Here is a 27,986-nt window from a genome sequence, read left to right as displayed (position 1 = left end):
TTGAGAAATCAGTTTATTAGATTTTACAATAAAATATAAACATAGAACAAATTCTCATATACAATCATTGGGTAATTAGTCAGATTAGTGAACAGGGAGACAAGGTCTTGTAGGTATTCAATGTAAACACCAAGGACCTAAACTGATGATTATCTTGATTTCTAAACACACAAAAGGCAAAATAAGGTCAGTCAGTAGGGGCAAGTGAATAGCACCCAGCAGTGCAGTTGCAGAGGTGCGCTTACCCATAATGCAGCAGTACAGTACTAAGGCTGTTCTCTGACACTTGCTGGAAAACTAAACCAACATTCTATCTTCTGCAGCATAGTGTGAGGATTAGGAACGGGCATTGTCTTGGAATGCGCTTTAGTCTCGCCAAAGAAGACCAGATGTGGGATGGCAGGTTAGGTTGCAGGCCTTGGAAGTCTTTAGCAAAGGAATGCTTCAGCTTTGGTCTACTGTAGGACCTCTCCAAGACTTTATTTAAAGAGATATATTTGTTTAGCCTTCTCTAAATTTAAACGTGTACAGTATGCAACATCTTGAATTTTCTGTGCCAGATAATGCTTTGATCCACCAGGTGGCGCTCTAGACCAGCCCACTAGATGTCACTGTTGTCGTCATGTTAGCATCTCATTTTGATTTAAGTGCTGTATAAATACTTAGAGCTACATCTATATAAGAAAACAATTTCTTCCTGTTGTTTAGAGACCTGTCCCCTCTTGAAGTTTACAATAAGAACATACATTTGGCTACAGATACTCACTGGTTCTCACTCAGCTCTGATGGGTTTAAACAGTCCTAATACATAACAATTCCCAACAGACTATTTTAAATATCGCCCCCCTGATCCAGCTTCTGACCCTCTTTCCGCCCCAGGTCAAGAGCAATGATTCCTCAGAGTCCCGTGAGCAGCATCCTGGGTGTTATTTGTGCAGATACGCATCTAACCAGAGCTCACCCGATTCCCTGAGGGACCTGAAAAACAAACGGTTAAGTCAGATGTGCAGAGAGCAGGCAAGATAATAAAAAGACAACAAGCTGCTGACCCACACGTTTCATCTCACACCTTGAGGGCTACAGATAGCTCAGAGTTTAGAGAGACACGTGACCTGATTAATACACAAGGCCAGGAATATACATGAATGCTGCTGTTCTTAGTCATGCCAAACTATTATAGAGGAATATATCTAGGTTTGGCTTCAGCTCTCACTGAGGGCCCCATTCTATAAAGGTCTCACTGAGGGCCCGATTCTATAAAGGTCTCACTGAGGGCCCCATTCTATAAAGGTCTCACTGAGGGCCCCATTCTATAAAGGTCTCACTGAGGGCCCGATTCTATAAAGGTCTTACTGAGGGCCCGATTCTATAAAGTTCTCACTGAGGGCTTGATGATGTAAACATCGCCTGCTCAAAGCTACTTTTTCTCACAGACTCTTGCAGGGCTGTCCCAGTGGAATGATCGTAAAAAAGGGGAAGGCCCTGCGAGTGGCGAGATGGCTCCTATTGAAAGTATTGGAGCTCGCTGGATAGGGACACTTTGCTCCTTAGAGCGAAGTTATCAGAGAGCAGGGGAGCACTTTAAAATTAAAATCATGCAGCCAATATAACTCACATTATTCTGCTTTCTGCATAGAGCATCTTACATTCGCCTATATTTTCTTATATATGTGTTTTTCTATTAGGATTATAAGTATATTGAGTGTTTTGAGAAAAGCTCACCACATTTTAGTTATCGAGAAAAAACTTTGAGATCTGCAGTGAGAAAATCTTTATAGAATTACGCTGGGATTAGAGAGACATTGTCATATACGGCCATGGAACGCCCATGTTCAGCCCATTTTACGAAAAAAAAAACAATTATGCTTTGCATTTTGTATTTATAAGTACAAATTTCTGTGTGATTTTTGCACATTCAGTGCACTAAAATTACGATTTACGCTGTGCCTATTTAATTAGATTTATTCCTGTGTAAATTACACACAAATTTTATGTTTTTTGTTAAAATATGATTTTTGGTGAAGAATTTTGTTACGATTTTTGATGCACCTTAACAATACAATTTTTCCCTGCTTATTTTTGTGTGATTGGGTCAAATATTTGTTTTTTTATGATGTTTAAAATACGAATTTTATCGTGCATTTTTCATATGGAAATGCAGTATACGCCCCTTAGCGAGACACCCTGTTTTCAGGGTAAAAAATGGCTTTAGATCATTCTACCAGGGAAATAGGACTGGCGAGCATTCTTTAATAATCTCGCCAGCCCAGGGAGCTTTTAATCATCGAGCCCTGAGAGCCCGATACAATAAAGGTCTTACTGAGGGCCCGATTCTATAAAGGTCTCACTGACGGCCCGATTCTATAAAGGTCTCACTGAGGGCCCGATTCTATAAAGGTCTCACTGAGGGCACGATTCTATAAAGGTCTCACTGAGGGCCCGATTCTTTAAAGGTCTCACTGAGGGCCCGATTCTATAAAGGTCTCACTGAGGGCCCGATTCTATAAAGTTCTCTGGGTTGGTGAGATTCTATAAAGGTCTCTGGGTTGGTGAGATTCTATAAAGGTCTCTGGGTTGGTAAGATTCTATAAAGGTCTCTGGGTTGGTAAGATTCTATAAAGGTCTCTGGGTTGGTGAGATTCTATAACGGTCTCAGGGTTGGTGAGATTCTATAAAGGTCTCTGGGTTGGTGAGATTCTATAACGGTCTCTGGGTTGGTGAGATTCTATAACAATGTTCACCAGTACTTCTATTTTCCTGCTGGAATTCTAAAAAGCCACAGGGTGTCTCGATAAGAGGCGTATACTGCATTTTCGTATGAGAAGGAGATGCAGACATTACAAAAGTGCGCAATAAAAATCATAATTTCAAATTCATACAAAATGAATAATTGAACCTTTCACACAAATATCCCCACAGGGAAAAAAAACTATTTTTAAGGTGCATCAAAAATCATTACAAGATTGTTCACCTATTATCAAAAATGTAAAATTTGTATGCAAATTACACAGTAATAAATCATATTAAATATGCACAGTGTAAATCATAACTTTTGTATATTGGATGCATAAAAAAACACATAAAAAGTTGTGCTTCTAAGTACAAAATACAACGTGTAATAGCTCTCATTATTTCTATGGGAGACAGCTCGCAATTCGCAGGGACAGCCCCTTTTTTATACAGAATTTCATGAGGGCTTCCCCTGTGAATGTTGGAGTGGAAATGCACTCAAGTTACCAGAAAATTAAGAAAAAAAGTAGAATTACACAGAGGGAAGGACGAAGCAACAGTGATAAATGGCACTAAAGAAAATTAATATAAGCAAGGAAAATACCACTTACTCTACAATGTCAGCAAACGCGGTAAACAGTGGTTTAGACTGATACTCAACTCCATATTTCTTACAAAGAGATCGGACCAGTGATGCCACCTTACAATAATTGTGCCGTGGCATAGTAGGGAACAAACTGTATGAAGAGAGATTAGACAGTGAAGCAACACAATTATACGCATTTATAAAGACATTAAAATTGCTAAATTTGTTTTTTACTTTCAATTCTTTTTCAGGGTCTATTTGTATTTCCTGTTCTGATGCTTGCTGATGGGGGGTGTAAGATTACATTAAAGGGACACTGAACCCAATGTCTTTCTTTCATGATTCAGATAGAGCAACAATTTTAAGCAACTTTCTAATTTACTCCTATTATCAATTTTTCTTCGTTCCCTTGCTATCTTTATTTAAAAAAGAAGGCATCTAAGCTAAGGAGCCCATTTTTGTTTCAGTATACTGGACAGCACTTGTTTATTGGTGGGTGAATTTATCCACCAATCAGCAAGAACATCCGAGGTTGTTCACCAAAAATGAGCCGGCATCTAAACTTACATTCTTGCTTTTCAAAGATACCAAGAGAATGAAGAATATTTGATAATAGGAGTAAAATAGAAAGTTGCTTAAAATTTCATGCTCTATCTGAATCACGAAAGAAAATATTTGGGTTCAGTGTCCCTTTTAAGCATGCATATACACCTTAATTCACATCCTTAAAGGGACACTAAACCAAAAAAAAAATTATTTCATGATTTAGGTAGAGAATACAATTTGTAACAACATTCCAATTTACTTCTATTATCTAATTTGCTTTATTCTTTAGATATCCTTTGTTGAAGAAATAGCAATGCACATCGTTGAGCCAGTCACACAAGGCATCTATGTGCAGCCACCAATCAGCATTTACTAAAATAGAAAGTTGCTTAAAATTTCATGCTGTATCTGAATCACGAAAGAAAAAAATTGGGTTCAGTGTCCCTTTAACGTCAAAGGTTCTTCTAGCTCAATTAGTGAATAATAAAAAAAAATCAGTTAACCTATTAAAACTGGACGTAATGTATGATTATGCAGAGAAGATTAAACTGAACTATGTAAAGCTTTATTCTGCTCCCATAATGAACCAACTCAATTGTAAATAATACTGTTGCAAATTACTAGTGTTGTAAAAAAGAGCTACATCAGGCGTGAATAACCACAGTTATCTATGCCCGAGCTGCCAGGTTTGAGATTTGTTCTATGATCCCCTAGGCCTTGCACAAAAGTGGTCCCCAGTATTTCAAGAAATGTTCTTCCTGTTACTTACTAACCAGACACAGTCAAACATCAAGCACGGCATTGAACCCAAACAACAACACCAGAAGAGGTGGGACCAATACCAACACAAAAGCTGGGAAATTGGCATGAACCGTCACTACTCTGCATTCAGTAATAAGCATAGCCCCTGGCTCTTTAACTCAGCATCCAAAAGAAGCCACTAGTGTCCTATTTCTTTAGTGCTTGTTTTATGTTCTTGTTTTCCCCTAGGCTCTCAGTGTGCAGAATCACGGCTCTCCTGTATATTTGCTAGATAAGTTCTACTTCCTACATAAAGTTTCAAACTATTTTTTTACGAATTGAAAGAGGAGAATGCATCTAAATTGGATTACTCACTGGTGTTCAATCTGGAAATTCAGGTGTCCGCTGAACCAGTCGTTAAACAAGGACTGATCTACATTACAAGTTGCCAACAGCTGATGGAGAGAGAGAGATGGGGGGGTCAGGTAACAGCTATAAGTGTGGTGTGTGATTGGTCAGCACAATATATACCAGACACCACAAGGAGAACATAAAATGACGCACCTGTGTAGACAGCCATTCCTTGTTCTGGTCATAGTCAATGTTCATTGGAATGTGATTCATCTGTGTGACCCACACAAACCAGTTACTTTCTATAAATCTGAAAAAAATAAAACAAATATCCAGCTGCTGCTCAGGAATCTCTTACAGAATTATCAATATTAACAGACGGATCTCTATTTCTTAACCACTTCCTGCCGGGACTTATTTGTCTAAATGAGTAAAAAATGTAAATCACGCCATTGTTCCTGTGATCACGTGATTTCAATGATGGTATTGGGTCAGGAGTGCTTATGATAGGCACACCCCCAGCCAGCGATATCATATACGAAGCAGTTATTGTTTGACGACAGCCAAAAGGCTAAGACGTTCCATGCCATCATAACGGCGCTAAAGCCCAGCCCAGTTAGGACGGAACAGAACATTTCAATGGCGGGAAGGGGTTAATAAAGGGACTGTACAAAGTACATAAATACAGGATATAATTATGTATTCAAAGCAAAGATTAGCCTGTAAGAGAATGTCATGTATTTTTTTTATAAATTATATTAGTTGTATAAATATAGTAGATATAGATGTAAAGGTTTAGTTTCTATAAAGCCATGGGGACTGGAATCTAGGTTTTCCCTTTATCTATTTCTACTGCTGAGAAAAAATAGAGACAGCTATAAAACAGGCAATAAATTAGAGAGTGCACAAACACGGATGTGTGTAATACAGAGCTGTTAACCCCTTAATGACAGAGGCTGTACCAGGTACGTCCTACAAAAAATGGTTGTTAACGACCAAGGACGCGCCTGGTATGCCTCAGGGGTTTCAAGCGCTGGAAGCGATATCCAGTCGCTTTCAGGGTATTGCAGCGATGCCTCGATATTGAGGCATCGTGCAATACCCTTTGCTAAGCAACCAATGCAGAGAGGGCCACTCTGTGGCCCTCTCTGCATCAGCCAGAGATGGTGCTGATCGTTGGTGGCGTAGGAGGGATAGGAGGGAGGCGGTTGGGCGGCCCATCGATAGAGGAGGTCTGGTGACCGCTCATGATAGGTCCGGGAATGGACCTGAGGGGGCTGGAGCGAGCGTGAGGGGGCTGGAGAGGGTGGGACCGCTACACTATGACAAATGTTTAGTGAATGGGAAGGAGGGAGAGGGGGGGATAATTGTTGGGAAAGGGATCTGGGAGGGGGGGAGGGTATTCAGGGGGTGCAGCTACACCACAGAATAAATAGTTTAATTTTTTTTATATATAAAAAAAAAAAAGCCTAATTTTTAGCAAACTGGGTACTGGCTGCCAGCTGCCAGTACCCAAGATGGCAGCAAATAGGTAGAGGGGGAGGGTTAGAGAGCTGTTTGGGGGGATCAGGGAGGTTTGGGGCTAAGGGGGGATCCTACACTGCAGAATATATACAGTATATATTAAAAAAAAAATATATATAAAAAAAGCCTTTTATTTTAGTACTGGCAGACTTTCTGCCAGTACTTAAAGGGACATTATACACTCATTTTTTCTTTGCATAAATGTTTTGTAGATGATCTATTTATATAGCCCATGAAGTTTTTTTTTAAAATAAATGTATAGTTTTGCTTATTTTTAAATAACATTGCTCTGATTTTCAGACTCCTAACCAAGCCCCAAAGTTTTATGCGAATACGGTCAGCTACCTTCTCCAGCTTGCTGCTGTTTGTGTAAAGGGTCTTTTCATATGTAAAAGAAGGGGGAGGGGGGGGGTCTTATTTGCCACTTGCAGTGGGCTTTCCAGCTACCTTTTCAAAAGAGCCAAACTGACAGCTTCTAAGTAAGTTTTTAAACAGTTTATATCAGTATCTGTGCATCTTATTCTTTATAGTAGTGTCTATTACATGCAGTTATATGAAAATGAGTGTATACTGTCCCTTTAAGATGGAGGTGACAATTGTGGGGTGGCAGAGGGAAGAGAGCTGTTTAAAAGGGGGCAGGGAGGGATCGGGGGTGGGATGTGTCAGGTGGGAGGCTGATCGCTACACTAAAGCTAAAATTAACCCTACAAGCTACCTAATTAACATCTTCACTGCTGGGCATAATACAAGTGTGGTGCGCAGCGGCATTTAGCGGCCTTCTAATTACCAAAAAGCAATGCCAAAGTCATATATGTCTGCTATTTCTGAACAAAGGGGATCCCAGAAAAGCATTTACAACCATTTGTGCCATAATTGCACAAGCTGTTTGTAAATAATTTCAGTGAGAAACCTAAAGTTTGTGAAAAAGTTAACTTTTTTTATTTGATCGCATTTGGCGGTGAAATGGTGGCACGAAATATACCAAAATGGGCCTAGATCAATACTTTCGGTTGTCTACTAAAAAAATATATACATGTGAACGGTTATTTAGGGATTCCTGACAGATATCAGTGTTACAATGTAACTAGTGCTACTTGTATTTATTTACCTATAACTTGCAAAAAAAAGCAAAGAACATTTTTAATTTTTTCATCATATTTTATACTTTTTTTATAGTAAATTATATGATATGATAAAAATAATGGTATCTTTAGAAGGTCCATTTAATGGCGAGAAAAATGGTATATAATATGTGTGGGTACAGTAAATAAGTAAGAGGAAAATTACAGCTAAACACAAACACCGCAGAAATGTAAAAACAGACCCGGTAACAAAATTGTAAAATGGTCTGGTCACTAAGGGGTTAAAGAAACTATCCAACAGGGTTTCCACACAAAAGCGTACCTAAATATATATAAATACAGAGCGCAACTCACATTTAAATAAACTTTATTCAAAATATAAAATCAGTGCATTACATATGCACCTAATAATAAGATTGAAAATCATTTATCAACTCATGGGGTTCCACTGTAGCAGCCTCCTTGATATTGGCACATTCAAATCCTGGAACAAATACTTCTATCTCACACTTTCCTTACACAGCTGCGGTAGACTTAAAGGGACAGGAAACTCCAAAAGTGTTATTGTTTAAAAGATAATCCCTTTATTACTCATTCCCCAGTTTTGTACAGCCAACATGGTTACATTAATATACTTTTTACCTCTGTGATTATTACCTTGTATCTAAGCGTCTTTGACAGCCCCCTGATCACATGGCTATTTATTTATCATCTATTGACTTTGGCATTTTAGCTAATTAGTGCAGTGTCATCCACAACCCATGGGCATGAGCACAATCTTATCTATATGGCTCACATGAACTAGCAGTCTCCTGATGTGAAAAGCTAATAAAAAAAAACATGTGAAAAGAGACTGTCTGTAGTGGCTTAGAAACAGAGAAATTTAGAGGTTTAAATGTTATAAAGTTTATTAATACAACAATGTTGTTTGTATAATGGGGAATAGGTAGTAAAGTATATTTTTAAACAATAACAATATTGATGTTGACTGACCCTTTAATAACAAGCTCTGATTTATGTAGTCTGAGTTATGAAGCTCACAAGGAAATAAAGCCTCTACGCATTTACTTGAATTGCAGTTGCACTGTTTTTATATTTTTAGGTACTTTTTTTAATTAACGCCCCTTTACTCTGTGTTCTTCATCTTCCACAGAACAGGAAGTTCTTACCTAACTAAGAAGAACATAATGACAGTTCCACTGACCCCCAGCAGGGGAATGTAACACATAGCAAACCTCACGTAGAAAGATATCATCCAGGCCAGGTCCTGTGGGAAAGAGGATGAGGGATACATTTTAACACTCATTCTCACACAGTATTCCTGATCACTGCACAATGCTAGCTATGTACTTATAGTAACACTGTATCGCTCTCACACAATGCTCCTGATCACTGCATGCTGCCTGGCTATGTACTTATAGTAACACTGTATTGCTCTCACACAATGTTCCTGATCACTGCATGCTGCCGGCTATGAACTTATAGTAACTATCTCACTCTCACACAATGTTCCTGATCACTGCATGCTGCCGGCTATGTACTTATAGTAACTATCTCACTCTCACACACAATGTTCCTGATCACTGCATGCTGCCGGCTATGAACTTATAGTAACTATCTCACTCTCACACAATGTTCCTGATCACTGCATGCTGCCGGCTATGTACTTATAGTAACACTGTATCACTCTCACACAATGTTCCTGATCACTGCATGCTGCCTGGCTATGTACTTATAGTAACACTGTATCGCTCTCACACAATGCTCCTGAACACTACGCCGCCGGCTATGTACTTATAGTAACACTGTATCACTCTCACACAATGTTCCTGATCACTGCATGCTGCAGGCTATGTACTTATAGCAACACTGTATCACTCTCACACAATGTTCCTGATCACTGCATTCTGCCGGCTATGTACTTATAGTAACACTGTATTGCTCTCACACAATGTTCCTGATCACTGCATGCTGCCGGCTATGAACTTATAGTAACTATCTCACTCTCACACAATGTTCCTGATCACTGCATGCTGCCGGCTATGTACTTATAGTAACACTGTATCGCTCTCACACAATGTTCCTGATCACTGCACTGCCGGCTATGTACTTATAGTAACTGCATGCTGCCAGCTATGTACTTATAGTAACACTGTATTGCTCTCACACAATGTTCCTGATCACTGCATGCTGCCGGCTATGTACTTATAGTAACTCTCTCACTCTCACACAATGTTCCTGATCACTGCATGCTGCTGGCTATGTACTTATAGTAAGTATCTCACTCTCACACAATGTTCCTGATCACTGCATGCTGCCGGTTATGTACTTACAGTAACTCTCTCACTCACACACAATGTTCCTGATCACTGCATGCTGCCGGCTATGTACTTATAGTAACTATCTCACTCTCACACAATGTTCCTGATCACTGCATGCTGCCGGCTATGTACTTATAGTAACTATCTCACTCTCACACACAATGGTCCTGATCACTGCATGCTGCCGGCTATGTACTTATAGTAACTATCTCACTCTCACACAATGTCCCTGATCACTGCATGCTGCCGGCTATGTACTTATAGTAACTCTCTCACTCTCACACAATGTTCCTGATCACTGCATGCTGCCGGCTATGTACTTATAGTAACTATCTCACTCTCACACACAATGTTCCTGATCACTGCATGCTGCCGGCTATGTACTTATAGTAACTATCTCACTCTCACACAATGTTCCTGATCACTGCATGCTGCCGGCTATGTACTTATAGTAACTCTCTCACTCTCACACAATGTTCCTGATCACTGCATGCTGCCGGCTATGTACTTATAGTAACTATCTCACTCTCACACAATGTCCCTGATCACTGCATGCTGCCGGCTATGTACTTATAGTAACTCTCTCACTCTCACACAATGTTCCTGATCACTGCATACTGCCGGCTATGTACTTATAGTAACACTATATCACTCTCACACAATGTTCCTGATCACTGCATGCTGCCGGCTATGTACTTATAGTAACACTGTATCACTCTCACACAATGTTCCTGATCACTGCATGCTGCCGACTATGTACTTATAGTAACTATATCACTCTCACACAATGTTCCTGATCACTGCATGCTGCCGGCTATGTACTTATAGTAACTATCTCACTCTCACACAATGTTCCTGATCACTGCATGCTGCCGGCTATGTACTTATAGTAACACTCTCACTCTCACACAATGTTCCTGATCACTGCATGCTGCCGGCTATGTACTTATAGTAACTATCTCACTCTCACACACAATGTTCCTGATCACTGCATGCTGCCGGCTATGTACTTATAGTAACTATCTCACTCTCACACAATGTTCCTGATCACTGCATGCTACCGGCTATGTACTTATAGTAACTATCTCACTCTCACACAATGTTCCTGATCACTGCATGCTGCCGGCTATGTACTTATAGTAACACTGTATCACTCTCACACAATGTTCCTGATCACTGCATGCTGCCGGCTATGTACTTATAGTAACACTGTATCACTCTCACACAATGTTCCTGATCACTGCATGCTACCGGCTATGTACTTATAGTAACTATCTCACTCTCACACAATGTTCCTGATCACTGCATGCTGCCGGCTATGTACTTATAGTAACTATCTCACTCTCACACAATGTTCCTGATCACTGCATGCTGCCGGCTATGTACTTATAGTAACTATCTCACTCTCACACACAATGTTCCTGATCACTGCATGCTGCCGGCTATGTACTTATAGTAACTATCTCACTCTCACACAATGTTCCTGATCACTGCATGTTACCGGCTATGTACTTACCACCCACTTCTTACGCTGAACAGCAAAGTAAAAAATGTACCACTGGAAATAAACAGGGATCAGCGCAGGGGGACCAACTGCAGGAGACAGAAGATGTTAAGTATAGTTTGTGCCTGTTTACAACACACACAGAGCTTGCAGTGTAAAGTCATATAAATTCATTTTATAGAAGATGATTTATGATATATACTCACTTAGAAAGAAATATTTATGCTGATGATTATACGGCATGTATTTTTTCTTTTTTACTCCAAGCTATGAGAAGAACAAAGCAGAGAAAGAATGTCATATTCCTTGTACATAAAAAATAATAAAAATAAAGTATTTTATAGTGTTTATAAAAAATGGTTTTAAAAGCATTTTGTTAACAAATTTGCAAGTTTTGCAGTCCAGTGACACATTTCTTGAAAAGTACTGAGTGCTGCTTAACCTCCCTTCTTTGCTGTGCCCAACTAGGCGCAGTTATAAATGAGCTACTGCTCTAATCAAGCAATAATTGTGCGTCATGTTGCAGGGTCAGTGCTGAACACCATGAAGAATACACTTCAGCCTCATGAGGGGCAGTTGAAATTACAAATAAATACAATAGAACATTAAAATATATTACAAAGTTGTCACTGCACATAATTTAAGGAAAATGAATGTCATAATTAAATTTGCATACTTAAGTTAGAGCACGGAAATAATGAAAACTTCTATCATCAAATTTAGTTCTTTCTCTTGGTATCATTTATTTCAGAGCATACCTAGGTATGCTCAAGTGTGCACATGTCTTGAGCACTATCCGTATAACACTGTTATAATGTTACACTTAGAATTATGTAAGTTTAATTCTGACTTTAATGTCCCTTTCAACATTGTGGGGAATTAACTTTTCAGGTTTCTTAGTTGTTATTTGTCTGCATTTAAAATGAAGTTGCGAAACTTTAATTCCATCTGTCCTGTTAGCAATAATTTATTTATTATATAGAGAAAACGCCACAGCACCATCTGTCCTTGATCATTAAATACACAGATCCTCAACCAGTGCGCAATACAGTGACCTTCAACAGAAATGTCTTATGTATCAAGGACAAAAAATAAATAAGCAGAACACAGACAAAAGTATACACTTCTGTAAATATCCCTTTAAAAAGAGCAGTGATAAAAGTTTGTAATTTATAAGATATAAAATAAGAAATCTGTTCAACATACAAACAAAATAGTTATCAATGTAATATGAAAAATACTACTGCAGCAGAGAGCAGAGTTATATGACTAAATAGACAACTTATACAGCAAAAATTTAGGTACAGAGTTCCTAGTGGGCGGGATTTTTAACCCTGCAATTTGACTGGCTCTAACCTCTGGGGCCCTAACAGACAGTACAAAAACAAAATAGACAGCATATCTCTACCATTGTACACCCACTTTAATTAATTAAAGATAATTTTCGAAATGACCACTGGTGTCCCTTTGAGCGCAAGTTTAGTGCCTGTCAAATGATCCACTTATCTGTCACTTATCCGTGCACTGACCTCCACAGACAGCTTCTTGCCCAGTGCAAAGAAGAGGGGATGCATGTTAATGTCTGGGTCCTTGCGAAAGCAGTTTGGTTTTGCATGATGCTGGAAATGAAGATGGTTCCACCAGCTAGCAGGGGCGCCCTGGAGGAGAATCATAGGATTAGAGCAGATAAAGCAGAAGTAGATAACAGCTGTTACATCAAGAATTACATTAGATAAGAGCAATTGAGAGGGAGCAAGAAAGGAGAATATAAAGAAGCACAAGTGTAGGTTGAGGGGAAATACAAGTTACAGGTATTGCATAAAATCATATGTATGAGATCAGTCTAGGTGTTCTCTAGTTTCTTACCTTCAAGTGTCCAATCACAAATTTATGCACCAGATGATTCCATTTCGATTGGCTAAAAACTGACAAGTGTCCGAAATCATGTTGCAGCCACCCAGCCTGAGCCTGAAACAGAAGCAGCCTATGAGCAAGGGAATGACTGAGCTTAGGAGAGAGCAAGAGAGATGAGATAATGTGAGTCTGGAAGAAAGAGATGGCCTGAGAAAAAGTAATGAGTGGTGGCTCAAACAAGGTAAAACAAGGGAAAGAGTGAGCAAGTTCACCCAATCTAGTGGTGAAAGTGAGTACACATGAAAATCCAATACAGAGAGTACCCTTGATAGCATCCAACCTGTCAAACAAACAAGCAACAAGGGAACAAGACTTCCAGGAGAATTCGCCAATAAAAAATAAATATGGTGGAATCAAGAACCTTCGAGGAATAGAGGGGGTTAATAGAGGGACATAAAGAGCCAGCAAATAGCAAACAGAAGACAGCACTAAGGATAAACATAGAGGAAGGATGAATTGGTGTGAAGGGCTAGATTACAAGTGGAGCACAATCAGTAGCACAGGAAACATTATTTTTTGCACAACCTCACACAACAAATAATGCACAACCTGGTGTTACAAGGGGATTATTACATATTTGAACCAAAGCATCTTTCTACAGCCAAAACGTTTTTATCGCACCCTGTACTTTTAATAAATAGTGCAGGGGATACTATTAGCTTGCGCATTGTGCTCGAGCGCAATCCAAAATCCTGCTGTAAAATGTAGCTTTTTAAGACCTGAAGTAAACTATTATTATTAATAGTATAGAACACAACTACATGGTAGACTCTACTACTTACGCACAATGTGCTTAGCACATCCTCTGCTTAGCGCCTGAGTGATATCCGACATGAATTGTACTGCGCGCACCCATAGAAGGGCTAGATTACGAGTGGATCGCTATTTATCGCTACCGCTTGCACTAACTGCACTTGACTTTTTGTGCACGTCGGGTACTGTGCATATTACATATTGAAAGTAAGAAGTTTTTCACTCCACTTCCATTTACACATGTGTATGTGATACTTTTATAACCGAAAATAATGCTTCCGGTATCAGACTCGAACGCATCTGTTTACCAAACATGTGCAAAAAGCCAAAGTTAGAATATAGAGACAGCGTTATCGTATTCTCCCATCAACTTCAATGGAGCCAGAAAAAAAGGGAAAAAAACACCCTTACTCGCCTGCTATCCCAACATGAAATATGTATATTTCACATTCAAATGTTCTTCACATAGAAGAATATTTTCTATTTATTCATAAATAATTATATATATATATATACACTGTATATATATGATGTTTTTTAGTAAAATATATATATATTTTTATATATATATATATATATATATATATATATATATATATATATATATATATATATATATATATATATATATATACAGGGAGTGCAGAATTATTAGGCAAGTTGTATTTTTGAGGATTAATTTTATTATTGAACAACAACCATGTTCTCAATGAACCCAAAAAACTCATTAATATCAAAGCTGAATAGGTTTGGAAGTAGTTTTTAGTTTGTTTTTAGTTATAGCTATTTTAGGGGGATATCTGTGTGTGCAGGTGACTATTACTGTGCATAATTATTAGGCAACTTAACAAAAAACAAATATATACCCATTTCAATTATTTATTTTTACCAGTGAAACCAATATAACATCTCAACATTCACAAATATACATTTCTGACATTCAAAAACAAAACAAAAACAAATCAGTGACCAATATAGCCACCTTTCATTGCAAGGACACTCAAAAGCCTGCCATCCATGGATTCTGTCAGTGTTTTGATCTGTTCACCATCAACATTGCGTGCAGCAGCAACCACAGCCTCCCAGACACTGTTCAGAGAGGTGTACTGTTTTCCCTCCTTGTAAATCTCACATTTGATGATGGACCACAGGTTCTCAATGGGGTTCAGATCAGGTGAACAAGGAGGCCATGTCATTAGATTTTCTTCTTTTATACCCTTTCTTGCCAGCCACGCTGTGGAGTACTTGGACGCGTGTGATGGAGCATTGTCCTGCATGAAAATCATGTTTTTCTTGAAGGATGCAGACTTCTTCCTGTACCACTGCTTGAAGAAGGTGTCTTCCAGAAACTGGCAGTAGGACTGGGAGTTGAGCTTGACTCCATCCTCAACCCGAAAAGGCCCCACAAGCTCATCTTTGATGATACCAGCCCAAACCAGTACTCCACCTCCACCTTGCTGGCGTCTGAGTCGGACTGGAGCTCTCTGCCCTTTACCAATCCAGCCACGGGCCCATCAAGACTCACTCTCATTTCATCAGTCCATAAAACCTTAGAAAAATCAGTCTTGAGATATTTCTTGGCCCAGTCTTGACGTTTCAGCTTGTGTGTCTTGTTCAGTGGTGGTCGTCTTTCAGCCTTTCTTACCTTGGCCATGTCTCTGAGTATTGCACACCTTGTGCTTTTGGGCACTCCAGTGATGTTGCAGCTCTGAAATATGGCCAAACTGGTGGCAAGTGGCATCTTGGCAGCTGCACGCTTGACTTTTCTCAGTTCATGGGCAGTTATTTTGCGCCTTGGTTTTTCCACACGCTTCTTGCGACCCTGTTGACTATTTTGAATGAAACGCTTGATTGTTCGATGATCACGCTTCAGAAGCTTTGCAATTTTAAGAGTGCTGCATCCCTCTGCAAGATATCTCACTATTTTTTACTTTTCTGAGCCTGTCAAGTCCTTCTTTTGACCCATTTTGCCAAAGGAAAGGAAGTTGCCTAATAATTATGCACACCTGATATAGGGTGTTGATGTCATTAGACCACACCCCTTCTCATTACAGAGATGCACATCACCTAATATGCTTAATTGGTAGTAGGCTTTCGAGCCTATACAGCTTGGAGTAAGACAACATGCATAAAGAGGATGATGTGGTCAAAATACTCATTTGCCTAATAATTCTGCACTCCCTGTATATACAGTATATATATACATACATGATTATATATAGGTATAGATATATACTGATATATATAAGAATATCTATTTATAAATACTTAGAACATATTCCCCTATGTGAAGAACATATGCACTTATGTCTATATATGTATACGTATTTATGTGTTTATATATGTCTGTAAATACATATATGCACATATAAATACATATATACACATATATATACATACATATAAATATTTAGACATGTATACGTATTTATGTGTTTATATGTGTATATATGTCTGTAAATACATATATGCACATATAAATACATATGTACACACACACATATATATACATACATATAAATATTTAGACATGTATATTTATGTATCTCTATGTTAAAGCCCTTTGCATGCCTTTTTTTCTTACACCTGAGACCTCATATCTTGAGCCTTTATAACTTTTTATTACAATTTATGAGATGTGTTATTATGAATGTAACTGTACTTTTCAGTGTGATGTTGATGTATTTTGTGCAACTTGTAATATTCAGCTATGTTATTTTAGAGAAAATCTAGCACAGTATTAAATGAGTTACATTTTTTAAAAGTTTTGAAATCCAAAAGTTTTAATAATATGAAATTGGCAAAACACTGCCTACCAAGAATGCCACAGCATTGGTTATGATTACAGGAAACTTCCGCATCATGAAAACATTTATTCTACTTCATGACTAGATATTCATTAATCACTGTGTGACATGTCTGCAGTGGGATCTTACGATACCTGCACAGTGCCCAGCAAGACTAAAGTGACCAAGAATGGGATGAGTGAGGTTCCACAGTAGCGCAGAGTAGCCCATGCGAGAACGTCCAGCACCAAGATGTGCATAAGAGCACCGAAGAAGAAAAGCTTGTTCGGGGTAAGGAGACCCATCTTTTCAACAGTGGAGCGAAGATCACGGAAATCTTGCACCATAGCAGCCTGTGGGTAGAGGAAACGTCACTGCATGAGGACACACATTTGCAAACGTACATTTTTACAGAAAGTGTAATTTATACATGGCACAACCTACCAGCAGGAGTGGTAGAGATACATACCTATCTATTCGGTGGGCTAATTAAATAGACAATATATATATAGCAATTAAAGGGATACTAAACCCACATTTTTATTTAATGATTCAAATAGAGCAGCAATTTTAAGCAACTTTCTAATTTATTCCTATTATCAAATCTAAATGTAAAGTTTAGGAGCCAGCTATTTTTTGCCTCAGAACCTGGGTCATGCTTGCTTATTTTATTGGTGGCTTAAATGTATCCACCAATAAGCAAGCACTATCCAGGGTACTGAACCTAAAATGGGCCGGCTCCTAAGCTTTACATTCCTGCTTTTTTTTAAATAAAGATAGCAAGAGAACAAAGAAAAATTGATAATATAAGTAAATTAGAAAGTTGCTCAAAATGGTATGCTCTGTCTGAATCATTAAAGAACAAATTTTAGGTTTAGTATCCTTTTAAGCACTGATCTGCACTATACAAACAAACGGCTAGATTACGAGTTTTGCGTTATGAGTGAAAAAGCCTCATAACGCTGCTTTTTCACTACCGCTGCTATTACGAGTCTTGTAGGTATAGCTGTACCGCACACTTTTTTGGCCGTCACACAACGTAACTACCGCACTTTTTAAAAAGTCCTTTTTCAATGGGACTTCCACAGCGCCGGTATTACGAGTTTGCCTGTCCGGCCAAAAAGTGAGCGGTACAACCCATAACTACAAGATCCGTACCGTAATCTGAAAGTCAGCAGTTATGGGTTTTACGTTACAAAGCTGTACCATAAAACTCATAACTAAAGTGTTACAAAGTACACTAACACCCATAAACTACCTATTAACCCCTAAACCGAGGCCCTCCCGCATCGCAAACACTAAAATAAAATTATTAACCTCTAATCTGCCACTCCGGACATCGTCGCCACTATAATAAACATATTAACCCCTAAACCGCCATACTCCTGCATCGCAAATACTAGTTAAATATTATTAACCCCTAATCTGCTGCCCCCTATGTCGCCGCCACTATACTAAAGTTATTAACCCCTAAACCTCTGGCCTCCCACATCACTAACACTAAATATATATATTAACCCCTAAACCTAACCCTAAGTCTAACCCTAACACCCCTAACTTTAATATAACTAAAATAAATCTAAATAAAACCTACTATTAATAACTAAATAATTCCTATTTAAGACTAAATACTTACCTGTAAAATAAACCCTAAGCTAGCTACAATATAACTAATAGTTACATTGTATCTAGCTTAGGTTTTATTTTTATTTTACAGGCAAGTTTGTATTTATTTTAACTAGGTAGACTAGTTAGTAAATAGTTATTAACTATTTACTAGCTACCTAGTTAAAATAAATACAAATTTACCTGTAAAATAAAACCTAACCTGTCTTACACTAAAACCTAACATTACACTAAAATTAAATAAATTAAATTAACAAAATACATTTATCTAAATTACAGAAAATAATAAACACTAAATTACACAAAATAATTTTTTTTATCAAATATTTAAACTAATTACACCTAATCTAATAGCCCTATCAAAATAAAAAAGCCCCCCCAAAATAAAAAAATCCCTAGCCTACAGTAAACTGCCAATGGCCCTTAAAAGGGCCTTTTGCAAGGCATTGCCCCAAAGAAATCAGCTCTTTTACCTGTAATAAAAAAAATACAAACAACACCCCAACAGTAAAACCCACCACCCACACAACCAACCCCCCCCCCAAAAAAAACAACGCTCCCCATTGCCCTGAAAGGGCATTTTGATGGGCATTGCCCTTAAAAGGGCATTTAGCTCTTTTAAATTGCCCAAAATCTCTAATCTAAAAATAAAACACACCCAATAAACCCTTAAAAAAACTTAACACTAACCCCTGAAGATCCACTTACAGTTTTTGAAGACCGGACATCCATCCTCAACGAAGCCGGGAGAAGTCTTCATCCAAGCGGCAAGAAGTCCTCAACGAAGCCGGGAGAAGTCTTCATCCAAGCGGCAAGAAGTCGTCCTCCAGGCGGGCAGAAGTCTTCATCCAGGCGGCATCTTTTATCTTCATCCTTCCGACGCGGAGCGGCTCCATCTTCAAGACATCTGGCGTGGAGCATCCTCTTCTTTCGATTCCTCTTGAAGAATGAAGGTTCCTTTAAATGACGTCATCCAAGATGGCGTCCCTTGAATTCAGATTGGCTGATAGAATTCTATCAGCCAATCGGAATTAAAGGGTAAAAAATCCTATTGGCTGATGCAATCAGCCAATAGGACTGAAGCTCAATCCTATTGGCTGATCTTCGGGGGTTAGTGTTAGGTTTTATTAAGGGTTTATTGGGTGGGTTTTATTTTTAGATTAGGGTTTGGGCACAGAAAAAGAGCTAAATGCCCTTTTAAGGGCAATGCCCATCCAAATGCCCTTTTCAGGGCAATGGGGAGCTTAGGTTTTTTAGATAGGATTTTATTTGGGGGGTTTGGTTGTGTGGGTGATGGGTTTTACTGTTAGGGGGTTGTTTGTATTTTTTTATTACAGGTAAAAGAGCCGATTTCTTTGGGGCAATGCCCCGCAAAAGGCCCTTTAAAGCGCTATTGGCAGTTTAGTGTAGGCTAGGGTTTTTTATTTTGGGGGGGGGGGGCGCTTTTTTATTTTGATAGGGCTATAAGATTAGGTGTAATTAGTTTAAATATTTGGTAATTTCTTTTTTATTTTGTGTAATTTAGTGTTTCTTTTTTTTGTAATTTAGTTAATTGTATTTAATTAATGTAATTTATTTAATTTTAGTGTAATGTTAGGTGTTAGTGTGAGGCAGGTTAGGTTTTATTTTACAGGTAAATTTGTATTTATTTTAACTAGATAGCAAATAGTTAATAACTATTTACTAACCAGTCTACCTAGTTAAAATAAATACAAACTTAGCTATTAGTTATATTGTAGCAAGCTTAGGGTTTATTTTATAGGTAAGTATTTAGTTTTAAATAGGAATTATTTAGTTAGTGATTGTCATTTTTATTTAGATTAATTCTTATTATATTAAAGTTAGGGGTGTTAGGGTTAGACATGGATTTAGGGGTTAATATATTTATTTAGTGTTAGTGATGTGGGAAGCCAGAGGTTTAGGGGTTAATAACTTTAGTATAGTGGCGGTGGCGACGTTGGGGGCGGCAGATTAGGGGTTAATACATTTATGTAGGTGGTGGTGACATTGGGGCGGCAGATTAGGGGTTAATTAATTTATGTAGGTGGCGGCGACGTTGGGGGCAGCAGATTAGGGGTTATAAAATTTATGTAGGTGGCATGGACATTGGGGGTGATAGATTAGGGGTTAATAAGTGTAGGTAGGAGGTGGCGACATTGGGGCAACAGACTAGGGGTTAATAAGTGTAGGTAGATGGCGGCGATGTCGGGGCGGCAGATTAGGGGTAATAAGTGTAATGTAGGTGTCGGCGATGTCGGGGGCGGCAGATTAGCGGTGTTTAGATTCGGGGTTTATGTTAGGGTGTTAGGTGTAAACTGAAGCTTAATCCTATTGGCTGATTGCATCAGCCAATAGGATTTTTTACCCTTTAATTCCGATTGGCTGATAGAATTCTATTAGCCAATCGGAATACAAGGGACGCCATCTTGGATGACGTCATTTAAAGGAACATTCATTCTTCAAGAGGAATCGAAAGAAGAGGATGCTCCGCGCCGGATGTCTTGAAGAAGGAGCCGCTCCGCGTCGGAAGGATGAAGATAGAAGATGCCGTCTGGATGAAGACTTCTGCCCACCTGGAGGACAACTTCTTGCCGCTTAGATGAAGACTTCTCCCGGCTTCGTTGAGGACTTCTTGCCGCTTGGATGAAGACTTCTCCCGGCTTGATGAGGATGGATGTACGGTCTTCAAAAACTGTAAGTGGATCTTCGGGGGTTAGTGTTAGGTTTTATTAAGGGTTTATTGGGTGGGTTTTATTTTTAGATTAGGGTTTGGGCACAGAAAAAGAGCTAAATACCCTTTTAAGGGCAATTCCCATCCAAATGCCCTTTTCAGGGCAATGGGGAGCTTAGGTTTTTTAGATTGGATTTTATTTGGGGGGTTTGGTTGTGTGGGTGGTGGGTTTTACTGTTAGGGGATTGTTTGTATTTCTTTATTACAGGTAAAAGAGCTGATTTCCTTGGGGCAATGCCCCGCAAAAGGCCCTTTTAAGCGCTATTGGCAGTTTATTGTAGGATAGGGGTTTTTTTATTTGGGGGGGGGGCTTTTTATTTTGATAGGGCTATAAGATTAGGTGTAATTAGTTGAAATATTTGATAATTTCTTTTTTATTTTGTGTAATTTAGTGTTTCTTTTTTTTTGTAATTTAGTTAATTGTATTTAATTAATGTAATTTATTTAATTTTAGTGTAATGTTAGGTGTTAGTGTGAGGCAGGTTAGGTTTTATTTTACAGGTAAATTTGTATTTATTTTAACTAGATAGCAAATAGTTAATAAATATTTACTAACTAGTCTACCTAGTTAAAATAAATACAAACTTAGCTGTGAAATAGAAATAAAACCTAAACTAGATACAATATAACTATTAGTTATATTGTAGCAAGCTTAGGGTTTATTTTATAGGTAAGTATTTAGTTTTAAATAGGAATTATTTAGTTAGTGATAGTCATTTTTATTTACATTAATTTTTATTATATTAAAGTTAGGGGTGTTAGGGTTAGACATGGGTTTAGGGGTTAATATATTTATTTAGTGTTAGTGATGTGGGAAGCCAGAGGTTTAGGGGTTAATAACGTTAGTATAGTGGCGGTGGCGACGTTGGGGGCGGCAGATTAGGGGTTAATAAATTTATGTAGGTGGCGGCGACATTGGGGCGGCAGATTAGGGGTTAATTAATTTATGTAGGTGGCGGCGACGTTGGGGGCGGCAGATTAGGGGTTATTAAATTTATGTAGGTGGCCGCGACATTGGGGGTGATAGATTAGGGGTTAATAAGTGTAGGTAGGAGGAGGCGACATTGGGGCGGCAGACTAGGGGTTAATAAGTGTAGGTAGATGGCGGCGATGTTGGGGCGGCAGATTAGGGGTAATAAGTGTAATGTAGGTGTCAGCGATGTCAAGGGTGGCAGATTAGGGGTGTTTAGACTCGGGGTTTATGTTAGGTGTAAACATAAATTTTGTTTCCCCATATGAACCAATGGGGCTGTGTTACAGAGCTTTACGCTCCTTTATTGCAGGTGTTAGTCTTTTTTTTAGCCGGCTCTCCCCATTGATGTCTATGGGGAAATCGTGCACGAGCACGTAAAACCAGCTCAAAGTAGCTGGTATTTGTGTGCGGTAAGGAGCTCAACGCTGCCATATTGCCTGCTAACGCTGGGTTTTTGCAAACCTGTAATAGCAGCGTTATTAAAGGTGAGTGGTGGAAATAACTTGCAACTTATTACCGAGCCACTCATAACGCAAAACTCGTAATCTGGCCGAAAATGTTTTATAAGCATTTGAAACTGTCACACTATTAGCTCATTGGACAGTTTTGCAATGCAGTAGTAAACAATTTAAATAATGTTGGTGTGCTGAAATTATATTCCTTGATTGTGGCCAATTAGTGCAAGCTGTAAAAAACTTTGTGTGCTGCTCAAACAATCACAGTGTAGTATGTAGCCAATTCAGGTTAGGGGGTTACATTTTCAGTTTAACGTCACATCTCAGATATCTATGGGCAGTCAACACAGGTTCCTGTGGGTCCTATTTGCAACCAAAATCTATGTTTCTATTTTCATATGGTTTGAAAGTAAATCACATTGATCAACCCCAGAGGGAGCAGCACATAAGGAAAGCCATGCATGCTTTGTATTAGTACTTAGACTCACATCTTTGCAGGGTTCAACACTGGGCTCGTCTGGAGCTAGTTCCCCGATCAGCAGACACTTTAGCCGCTTATGGACAAGCTCCTTATCTATGTGGAACGCGGTGAAGGGGTCCTGGGAAACACAGATACTGCAGGTTAGACAGGAAAAAGTATAAATGATCCAATGTAGGTAAAGTACTATTCAGCAGAAGTGAAATATTGTAAGGATGTAAATATGTTTATTTAAAGAGTTCAAATGATACCCCTCTCCCAAATCTACATGTCCTCTGCACCAACAACTCTTTCATTCACTCCAAACCCTTTTGTTTTGGTACAGCAGGGGTTAATCAGTGCAGGATGCTGTGTGGTATGCAGAACACATTAGCCCCTCCCTTGTGGGATGAAGAGGAGGAGATGGTAATGGAGGGGGAGTGGGTACAGGCAGTGGGACCACAAAGCTGCACCAATCCTGGAGAATGGACATGAGTAGCCCTTGGAAAGTACGTCTGACACCTGACAGGCACTGTGCGCACTAGCTGGATATTTATGTTATAAAGAAGTACACAGAGTACACTGCATTTCATACAAAACTATGTAATAACTACAACCAGCACAGGAGCCTAAAACTGTATATGTCTAACATTCTATTTATATTGATATCATTACAGTACGTATGCAGTCAGCCACAGATGTACACTGTTATTATAGGGGCTCGGGATAGAGCACCACAGAGGAAATGACAGTGAGTCAGATTAAAGGGACAGTCAACCATAGAATTGTTATTGTTTTAAAAGATAGATAATCCCTTATTACCCATTCCCCAGTTTTGCACAACCAATACAGTTATATTAATACACTTTTTACCTCTGTGATTACCTTGTATCTAGGAACCTTCTTCCAGCCCCCTGATCACATGACTGTGACTGTTTATTATCTATTGTCTTAAATTTAGCATTGTATTGTGCTAGATCTTAAATAACTTTCTGTGCCTGAACACAGTGTTATCTATATAGCCCATGTGTACTTTCTGTCTCTTTGTGTTGAAAAGAGATTTAAAAAGCATGTGATAAGAGGCAGCCCTCAAAGGCTTAGAAATTAGCATATGAGCCTACCTAGGTTTAGTTTAAACTAAGAATACCAAGAGAAAAAAGCAAATTTGATGATAAAAGTAAATTGGAAAGTCAATTAAAATTAAAAGTCCTATCTGAATAATGAAAGTTTAATTTATACTAGACTGTCCCTTTAACAAAGGCTGGGAGCACAGAGAGTACCTCTCATCTAACAGCAGAAGACAGATATGACGGTGGCTGACTGGTGACACAAATGCACATATGGCAGAACCTTAAAGGGAAATGAAACCCAAAATCTTTCTTTCATGATTCAGATAGAGAATACAATTTGAAACAACTTTCTAATTCACTTCTATTATCTAATCTGTTTCATTCTCTTGGTATCATTTGTTGAAGGAGCAGCAATGCACTGCTGGTTTCTAAGTGAACACATGGGTGAGCCAATCACAATCGATATATATATATATATATATATATATATATATATATATATATATATATATATATATATATATATGCAGGCACCAATCAACAGCTCTTACAGTATGCAGCCTGCTCTTACAGTATGCAGCCTGCTCTTACAGTATGCGGTCTGCTCTTACAGTATGCAGCCTGCTCTTACAGTATGCGGTCTGCTCTTACAGTATGCGGTCTGCTCTTACAGTATGCGGTTTGCTCTTACAGTATGCAGCCTGCTCTTACAGTATGCAGCCTGCTCTTACAGTATGCGGTCTGCTCTTACAGTATGCAGCCTGCTCTTACAGTATGCGGTCTGCTCTTACAGTATGCAGCCTGCTCTTACAGTATGCGGTCTGCTCTGGTAAAGGATGTGATACCAGTTGCATTAAATGGATAGGAAAGTCAAAATTACAAAAAATAAATTGCATGATTCAGATAGAGCAGGCCATTTTAAGACACTTTTAAATTCACTTCTATTTCCAAATGTGCTTCATTCTTTTGGTATCCCTTGTTGAAAATAAATAAATATGCACATATCTTACACTAGTGGGAGCTAGCTGCTGATTGGTGCCTGAACACATTTGTCTTTTGTGATTGGCTAATTAGATGTGTTCAACTAGCTGCGAGTAGTGCAATGCTGTTCCTTCAGCAAAGGATAAGACGATAATAAATTAAATTTGATAATAGAAGTAAATTGGAAAGTTGTTTAAAATTGTCTGTTCTATCCAAATCATAAAAGAAAAATATGGGGTTTCCTGTTCCTTTAACCCTGTTTTACTTTGGCACTTGCTATAAACCAGTACCCTATAAATGCAAGTCTGTCAGTAGCTGCTACCTATAGCATGGGTAGGCATTGCACTCTATCTTTGCCTAAAATTTCTCTCACCGTGGCATCCTGTCCTGCATAGTGACTGATGACACGTGGTCCTCCGGGATGTATCAGGCGGAATCGGGTTATGTCGTACACCTTGCGGTTAATGACCAGCCACCGTTCCTCATGTGTGCAGCGGCGCTGAACTTCTTCCCAGGTGAAATGTGCGAGGTCCCCTGAAGAGCCCATATCTGCACCTGTATAGGGACCTCAGTATACACTCCCTAATATAGCTGCACTCTGTCCCTTATATACTCAGTGTACAAGCCTCTCCCTATGTACAACAGCATATAACTCAGTATAAACCCTGATATACCTATACTCTCCCAGCTATATGTGCTTTCAGTATACAACCTCCTCCCTATATACTTCTTGAGCTTAACCCACTATAGATAAATGTGTTATTAGCCTACAACTCATATATGCACCTTCAGCATACTCTAATATACCTGCACTCTGCACCTTATATGCCTTTGTATACAATATGCTTCCTATATACTACTTGAGCTTAACCCTCCTATAGATAAATATATATATGCTTTTAGCTTACAACTCGTATATGCACCTTCAGTATACTCTCCCCCTTATTTGTCTTCAGTATATACTCTCCCCCTTATATGCCTTCAGTTTACAACCTGCTCCCTATATACTACTTCAGCTTATAACTCGTATATGCACCTTCAGTATACTCTCCCCCTAATATGCCTTCAGTATACAACCTGCTCCCTATATACTACTTCAGCTTACAACTCGTATATGCACCTTCAGTATACTCTCCCCCTTATTTGTCTTCAGTATATACTCTCCCCCTTATATGCCTTCAGTTTACAACCTGCTCCCTATATACTACTTCAGCTTATAACTCGTATATGCACCTTCAGTATACTCTCCCCCTTATATGCCTTCAGTATACAACCTGCTCCCTATATACTACTTCAGCTTACAACTCGTATATGCACCTTCAGTATACTCTCCCCCTTATTTGTCTTCAGTATATACTCTCCCTCTTATATGCCTTCAGTATACAACCTGCTCCCTATATACTACTTCAGCTTATAACTCGTGTATGCACCTTCAGTATACTTCCCCACCCTTTTTTGTCTTCAGTATATACTCTCCCTTTTATATGCCTTCAGTATACAACCTTCTTCATATCTTATAGATAAATATATTAGCCTACAACTCATATAAGCACCTTCAATACACTCGCTCTTTATACAGATGTTACAGTTAATGCAGGATAAAGCCCCTATACAATGCACACTAATCTATAGTACTATATATAGCAACATCAGTGTGCCCAGCGCCAGCATTTCCTTTGTCTCCGCTATTCCCTGTTACTGCGCGGTACACCAAGCCCTGCACTAGCCTATCGGCTGCCTCTACTTAGCATCCCGCAGTATGCTCGCGTTGTACCCGGCGCAGCAGCCTCCTCACCCACTCTTTCTCTCTGGAGTTCAGCACCAGCCGCTCTTGGACTGCGGCCGCATTGCCCGCCCCTTTAGGCCGCATTTGTATCACTATTGGCTATAAAAGATGCCAGTCAAGTCAGCCGACTCTGTAAGTGACACCTCCAACCCTGATTGGTTAGGTTGCAAAGAATTTATATCTGGAGAAAGCCAATCCGCAGCGGTGTGAATTATCAAAGGAGAAGAAGACAGCAGCGTTTATATCTGTAACAGCTAAAGTGTGACAGGTGGTGTGAGGTGCAGAGTTTAATAACAAGTTGCATTATCATATCAACTATTAAAGGCCTTTCTTTTATATTCTTAGCATATATCAGCAGTTAATCTCTGCATTGCAAAATGTCTGTGTATAAATGTATTAAAACATCTAAATGATCCTTTAGTCAGCAACATGTGCATGTTTTTGTAGTCTAGGTAGGCTCATATGCTTATTTCTAAGCCCCTGTTTGACAGTTGTTCACAGCTAGACAGCGCTAGTTCATGTGTGCCATATAGATAACGTGCTCGCGCGGAGTTACCTAGGAGTCAGCACTGATTGGCTAAAATGCAAGTCGGTCAAAAAAACAGATAAGGGGGCTGTGATGAGAGCAGGATGTGATGTCACTAGCATGTGGGCGGGGCTTAGGTCCGGTGTCTGTGTCGCAGTTAGTTTAGTACAATCAACCTGATTAGATGTGTATTGTTATGCTCTGCAATAAAATAGAGTTGTACCATCATTGCTGTGTCCTGCATATGTCCTGCATCTCATGACATGGTGTCAGAAGTTCTGGACTGCGCTTCTGTTCCTGATCGATTGCAATGTCAAAGTTTACCCCACCTGAGCCTTTTGACTTTTCTCAGCCTGCAGCTTGGCCCACATGGCGTCAGCGGTTTCAGCGCTTCAGGATTGCATCCAAACTGAACAAGGAGAGTGGTGAAGTACAAGTTAATTCTCTTTTATACTCCATGGGGAAAGATGTAGAGCCAGTGTTCAATGCTTTTACTTTCCAAGAAGGGGAAGAATTTAACTTTGATATAGTTATGGATAAACT

The 27,986-nt window shown here is 39.0% G+C and overlaps 1 protein-coding gene across 1 annotated transcript; it reads right to left on the bottom strand.

Annotated features, from left to right (window-relative positions):
• FADS1 (fatty acid desaturase 1) lies at positions 1-26,958 on the bottom strand. Its single transcript, XM_053720467.1, has 12 exons — positions 25,505-26,958; positions 23,112-23,222; positions 16,994-17,191; positions 13,252-13,353; positions 12,915-13,043; positions 11,592-11,652; positions 11,398-11,474; positions 8,730-8,827; positions 5,168-5,264; positions 4,979-5,058; positions 3,342-3,467; positions 1-978 (listed from the first exon to the last, which is right to left on the bottom strand). Exons 1-12 carry the CDS (start codon positions 25,676-25,678, stop codon positions 927-929), a joined length of 1,305 nt encoding a protein of 434 aa, XP_053576442.1. The 5' UTR covers positions 25,679-26,958; the 3' UTR covers positions 1-926.
• Positions 26,959-27,986: the final 1,028 nt, after the last annotated feature.

This window comes from Bombina bombina, chromosome 7 (genome assembly GCF_027579735.1).
Source record: "Bombina bombina isolate aBomBom1 chromosome 7, aBomBom1.pri, whole genome shotgun sequence".
Classification (NCBI taxonomy): Eukaryota; Metazoa; Chordata; class Amphibia; order Anura; family Bombinatoridae; genus Bombina; species Bombina bombina.
Note: the sequence above shows the minus strand (reverse complement) of the source record. Positions and strands in the feature narration are given on the sequence as shown.